General features: G+C 43.3%; 1 gene segment (V, D, J or C); it reads left to right on the top strand.

The window, feature by feature from the left end:
- Positions 243-951, top strand: LOC108637005. The segment is given in 2 exon segments: positions 243-396; positions 529-951. Coding segments are annotated over 2 exon segments (519 nt in total).

The raw sequence follows: 6521 nt of genomic DNA, 5'->3' as shown, positions 1-6521 counted from the left end.
AATAGAATATTCCCTAAGCACGCTTATGTTCAGGACTCTCTTCTTAGGGTCCTGTCCCATTCTCCTGTAGGTAATCCCACAAACTGTTATCAGGAGGAATAGGTCAGATCAGACTATAGTGCAATTTTCATGATCACCACCAGAGGGCGGGGCTTCCTTCGGATGCAGGTCCTCACTGTATTCAGGAGCTGGTTTCACTTGCCTGTTTTGTAGCCACAAGACAGAATATTGCTGCAGTACAGAAAGGGGCTCTCAGTTTCTGAGGGAGGAGCTTCTGTAACATCCAGATGGAGACTAGGTTTGTTAGACTGGTGTATTGCAGGGAACAAGGATCGTTTTCTCTTGCGAATATGCATCCTGTCACTCACTCAGTTCTTCTGATCATCTTAATATTCAGTAAGTAACATTTTATCCTACATGTTAATGATTTTTCATTTTCCTATGATTATAGGTAAGTTTTATTTTTCTTCTCTGGCTGAAAACTCTCCTCCTGTACATTTCTACAATAACAAAGTGACTTTCTTGTAGGAGGGACCAATGGTGACTCAGTGACCCAGACAGAAGGCCCAGTGACAGTCTCAGAGGGGGCTCTCATGACCCTGAACTGCACTTACCAGGCCACATATTCGAATGTCTATCTTTTCTGGTACGTCCAGCATCTCAACAAAGCTCCTCAACTCCTCCTGAAGGGCTTAACAGCAGACAAGAAGGTAGAGCATGAAGGTTTTCAGGCCACTCTTGTTCAGAGTGACAGGTCCTTCCACCTGCAGAAACGGGCAGTGCAAGCATCAGACTCGGCTGTGTACTACTGTGCTCTGAGTGACACAGTGACACAGGGCTGCGGGGGAGCTGAGCACAAACCCAGAGTGCAGATGGGGCTCTGGCTGTGGGCAGCCCTGCAAGGGGGTGTTGTTTCTCTCTCCAGTGTGCTCTGCTAGAGGTATTGTCAAAGCACTTCCAGGTCTGCTCCTCAGAGCCAAGGACCTATGAATTCTTGGGTTGCCCTACAGAGAGGAATCTGGAGCGGGACAGTGCAAAAAGGAACCTAAGAGCTTTTCTCCAGAAATGCCTGTTTTCAGCCCATCGACATCCCCTCAGATAGAATCCCTTAAAGTGAAATTACTCTTCAGTGACAATTCAGATTATATATGCTGAAATATTTCACAGTGTGTTAAGGAAAATTCCAGGGCACATTGTTGATGGATGACTGTGTGACCTGGAAGCTAGTCTCTGGTTTTTAAAATTCAGGCCAAGATTGTGTATCCTGCTGAGTTTCACCTGCAGACACTCCATCTTCAGGGACTGGAGCTTTATTCTCTCTTTCCTTGACTTTTCCATCCCTTCTGGTTGCTCCAGAAATGCTGCTGCCGAAGTAAGTTCCAGGAGGAGAGATTCTGAGAAGATATTCCTTCTGTCAAGGGCCCTGTGGATCAGAGCAGCCCACTCTGTAAATATCGCAGGTGTTGTGTGTGTTGTTTGTATTCAAACTAGGTGCAGGATATTCTCTTTGCTAATAACCTCATCTCAGGGAAATGAATGCCAAAGAATGTTCCAATTACCATACAGTTGCACTCATTTCACATGCTAGCAAGATGATGCTCAAAATCCTTCAAGCTAGGCTTCAGCAGTACATAAACCAGGAATTTCTGTTGTAGAAGCTGGGTTAGAAAAGGCAGAGGAACCAGAGCAGACCCAGTATCTGCTGGATCACAGAAGAGCAAGGGGATTAAAAAATCTACTTCTGCTTCATTGACTACATTAAAACCTTTGACTGTGGATCACAATAAACTGTGGAAAATTCTTAAAGAGATGGGATACCCAAGAAACCTGTATGAAGGACAAGAAGCAACAGTTAGTACTGGACATGGAACAATGGACTGATTCAAAATTGGGAAAGGAATACGTCAAGACTATATATTGTCACCCTGATTATTTAACTTGTATGTGGAGTACATCATGTGAAATGCAGGGCTGGATGACTCATAAGCTGGAATCAAGATTGCCAGGAGAAATATTAAGAATCTCAATGGTATGCAGATGATTCCACTCTGATTGCAGAAAGTGAAAAAAAACTAAAGAACCTCTTGATGCAGGTGAAAGAGGAGACTGAAAAAGCTGGATCAAAACTAAACATTAAAAAATTAAGATTACATCATCTGGTCTCATCACTTTATGGCAAATAGATGGGGAGAATGAGGAAATGGTGACAGATTTCATTACCTTGGGTTTCAAAATCACTGCAAATGGTGACTGCAGCCATGAAATTAAAAGATGCTTGCTCCTTGGAAGAAAAGCTATGACCAAACTAAACAGCATATTAAAAGCAGAGACATTACTTTACCCACAAAGGTCCATATAGTCAGAGCTATGGTTTTCCCAGTAATCATGTATGGATCTGAATGTTGAATCATAAAGAAGGCTGAGTGCCAAAGAATTGATGCTTTCTAGCTGTGGTGTTGGAGAGGACTCTTGAGAGTCCCTTGGACTGCAAGGAGATCAAACCAGTCAATCCTAAAGGATATCAACCCTGAATATTCATTGGAAGGACTTAAGTTGAAGCTGAAATTCCAATATTTTGGCCACCTGATGTGAAGAACTGATTCACTGGAGAAGACCCTGATGCTGGGAAAGATTGAGGGCAAGAGGATAAGGAGGTGACAGAGGATAAGATGGTTGGATGGCATCACTGATGCGATGGATGTGAGTTTAGCAAACTCTGGGAGATAGTAAAGGACAGGGAAGGACGCACAACACCTGCAATATTTACAGAGTGAGCGGCTCTGATTCACAGGGCCCTTCAGAAGGACTATCTTGTCAGGAAGCTCTCCTCTTGGAACTTAGGCAGCAGCATTTCTGGAGCAACCAGAAGGGATAGAAAAGTCAAGGAAAGAGAGAACAAAGCTCCTGGCGTGCTGCAGTTCCTGGGGTTGTAAAGAGTCAGACATGACCTAGGGACTGAACAGCAACATTAAAACGGAAAATAAATTCATCAATCAGTCATATTTCAGACACATGGAAGAAGTGTTTATGTACTCTTACAATCAGTTATCTTGGCACCTGCTCAAGAAACTACCCCCTCCCGAAGCGGGAGTATCTCCCCACTCCTCTGCTCACAAGCAGGAAGGCGGAGCCACTTGGGTCACTGCTCTGTGTCTCTGATACAATCATGCCCATTGTGCAGAGAGTCCCTCTGCATCTCTGCAGGCTGGATTCTTGTCTGCACCTTCCGGGAGATGCACCAGTGGTGGACACAGCAGGCGGGAAGAGATGTATATTTTACTGCTGGGCAGTCTGTGAGATGCAGCCAGGATACTAATCGTGGTCATTTCATAATTTATAGGCACATGTGAGTTGTTAAGTAGTGTCTGACTGTTTGTGACCCTGTGGCCTGTAGCCCAACAGGCCTCTCTGTCCATGGAGTTTTCCAGGCAAGATACTAGAGTAGGTTGCTATTCCCTCTTCCAGGGGATCTTTCTGACCCAGGGATTGAACCCTCATCTCCTCAATTGGTAGGCAGATTCTTTATCACTTAGCACCTGGGAAGCCCAATTTATTGGCACAACTACTTAAATGCAGAGTTTCATAGTTATAGTAGTTTTATGCTCTTGGCAGATGTACTCACCATCATCACTTAGGGAGAATCTGGACACCCACCTGAAGGTAAGCACTGCCTTCCTCCCTGACATCCTGGAGTCCTGCACACTGGGTGCTGGCCACCTGTGCACTGGGGGTTCAACATCTTAATAAACAGACCTAGAAATGGAGAGGGGGATGAAAGAACAAAAATAAATCTTAATGGTGGTTTTATTTCCCTGGTGGTAACTCGTCAGTTCTCTGCTTTTGGTCTGATCCCTCATTTCATGTACTGGGGTCCAGGCTAGTGGGAGTACAGACAGGGCATAGGATTTTTTTTGTTTCTTTTTTTGCTTACCTGCTCCTCAATCAACTGAAAGCAATTTGAGGTAGGAAATGTGTCTGATTTTTGTTTCCACATTGTAGACAACCCTGTAACTTTCCAGAATGAATGCTGGAAGCTAGGGATTCCTGAAAATGCACAAGAGTTTAAGAGAATCTAGGTGATCTGCTGAGCCAGAGAGTCCTGCCAGCATGATAACTTCAACTCAAGATGCTAATTTTAGGTGGAGGGTTGGTTCAGTGAGTAGGACTCTGCACTCACATTGCAGGAGGCCCAGGTTTGATCCCTGGTCAGGGAACTAGATCCCACACGCCTAAAATAAGACCTGGCACAGACAAAAAACAAAGAAAAAGAACAGCTCAGCAAACAGATGTGCATTAAAAATGACCCCAGTTTTGGCAAGAACTAACAAAATTCATTTTAACAGGTGAGAAAATCTCTGTAGGTGAAAAAGGCCCCTTTGAAGAAGACTGTTCTTGGTTCATCTGACTGAATCACAGCCATTGTTACTGGGTTGACAGCGCAGCCCTGAGAGCCCGTGTCAGGCAGCCTCCCAGCTGTCTGCAACCACACATTCCCAGGCCTCAGAATGGTTTATGTCAGCAAAGAACGATGGCAACAATTCTTACCATAATATAGTCAGATTTTGCGTAAAATTAACCCTATCCTAGAGAAAAGAGCAAGCTATGAAATGACCCCATTAAATCTTCTGCTGGCTTCACTTCACTAGCACAAATAATTGCACAAGAAACTAGACAAAGAGGCTGACAGACACTGAGCAAACAGTTCTTTCCATAGAGATGCCTGAATCCCTAATAAACAAACAAACAAACAGAAGACAGATAAACACCACACACATGCCTCAGGAATGAAGAGTGCCTGGCTAACATATTAAGCATTAAACTTGACTTTCTAAAAAAAATACTCAGTTGAATTAAAACAACTATGTGACAAGAGGTAAAAAGACGTTTCAAGAACCAGGTTACCTAAGTAAGGTCACCTGTCTCTCATGAGGCTAAAGGGGCAAGGTTGCTGTTCCAAGGATGGTCCAACTCCCTACTCTCCTCCCCAAGCCCTGCCTTGCACTTATCTCTCTCTTCTTTTTTTGTCAGCATTCCTCCTCTCTGGTACAGAGGTCCCCAGTTTTTAGGTATTTCAGGATCCCCATTCTCCTATTCTGTCTCAATCCCACCATGAGACCGCTGCACTATTTTTGGTAAAATCCCTCATGCACTGGTGCCTGGAAGCTGCCTCCATGAAGGAAGCTGGGCAATGTTAGTGCTCATCTCATCTGTTTTCCTTATCTCTGTGCTCCCTGATGTACAAGGTCCAAAAATAGTTTTCCAATTGGAAGATCAACTCTACCATTATCAGTGAAAAAGAAGTCACATATTTTACTTTTACTGTGTTTTACAAATCTGTCATTCCATGATAAATCAGGATAATAACCTTATTATTTAACTACACATTATTTGACACCTGCCTTAGATAAAATTTTCTCCACGGCATGTTGACAGAGTCAACATGAATATAACTCCTTCAGAGAAATGACTTGGGGAGAGGAGGGAGCACTTTCCTTAAAGAGGGATCCTTCTCTGACCCACAGGAATCTTGGATGCATGTGCAAGGAAGAAACCTCTGACTATTCTGTCTAGAAATTGTAACTGGGGTTTCTTGCAAAGCTAGAGATACATGTACCATGCAAAAAATTGTGGAAGTAATAATAGAATATTTCCCTAAGCATGCTTAAGTGCCGGGGTCCAGCTCCGGTGGATCCAGGGTGATTCGAAGGTGGGGACAGAGTCGGTGTCCTTGGAAATAACTTATTTAATTACAGATAGACAGGGATTAGAAAATTAGCAGAGAAAAAGAGGCTGAATAACTTGGTTTACGTGGAATACCAGTCACCACCTATGTAGGCCACAGGCGTCTTCCCGTTCTCCCGAAGGAGAGGAGGCACTGAGGCCCCCCAGGCCTGATCTTAGAAGCCCAGGCAAAATTGGCAGGGTTGATGGGTACCCATGCACCAGATGGGAATTCGGCCAGAAAAATGGAGAGCAAGAAAGAAGCAACATGGGGGAATCAGTCTTTCCGGAAAGTGATCCCAATTTCTTTGTTTTTGGGTTTGCTTATATACCTTTTGATATGCATAGAGATGAATAGAGAGTCATGCGGGGGTCAGCATCCTGACTTTTATCAAAATCAGGTGCTTTACATAAAAAATCTTAGGGGTTTTACATCACTTCTGGCCATGAGGCCTGCTGACATTTTACGACCTTTTCTTTCTGATAACCAAAAAACTTATTTTTTCCAAGCGTGTTTTTTCTTAAACCAGGCACCACCCTCCAAATAAAGTTGCATTCTTATAGGGTTAGGGTGTAGTGAGTTACAATTAAGAAAGGAATTTATTTAACCCAAGGTTAACAAGGTTAATACTTATTTCTCCTATATGTTTAAAGGTTAATACTTATTTCTCCTATATGCTAGTTATATTCATTATAAGGGCAGGGAATATGGAGATTTATCAGCAAACATCAGCCCAACAAATGAAAATCCTTTCACCAATGTTCCCCTTAAGATCTATTTAGTCTTAAGATAGTGATAA

This window comes from Capra hircus, chromosome 10 (assembly GCF_001704415.2).
Source record: "Capra hircus breed San Clemente chromosome 10, ASM170441v1, whole genome shotgun sequence".
Classification (NCBI taxonomy): Eukaryota; Metazoa; Chordata; class Mammalia; order Artiodactyla; family Bovidae; genus Capra; species Capra hircus.
The sequence above is the reverse complement of the archived record's forward strand: the minus strand, read 5'-3'. Positions and strand labels throughout refer to the sequence as shown.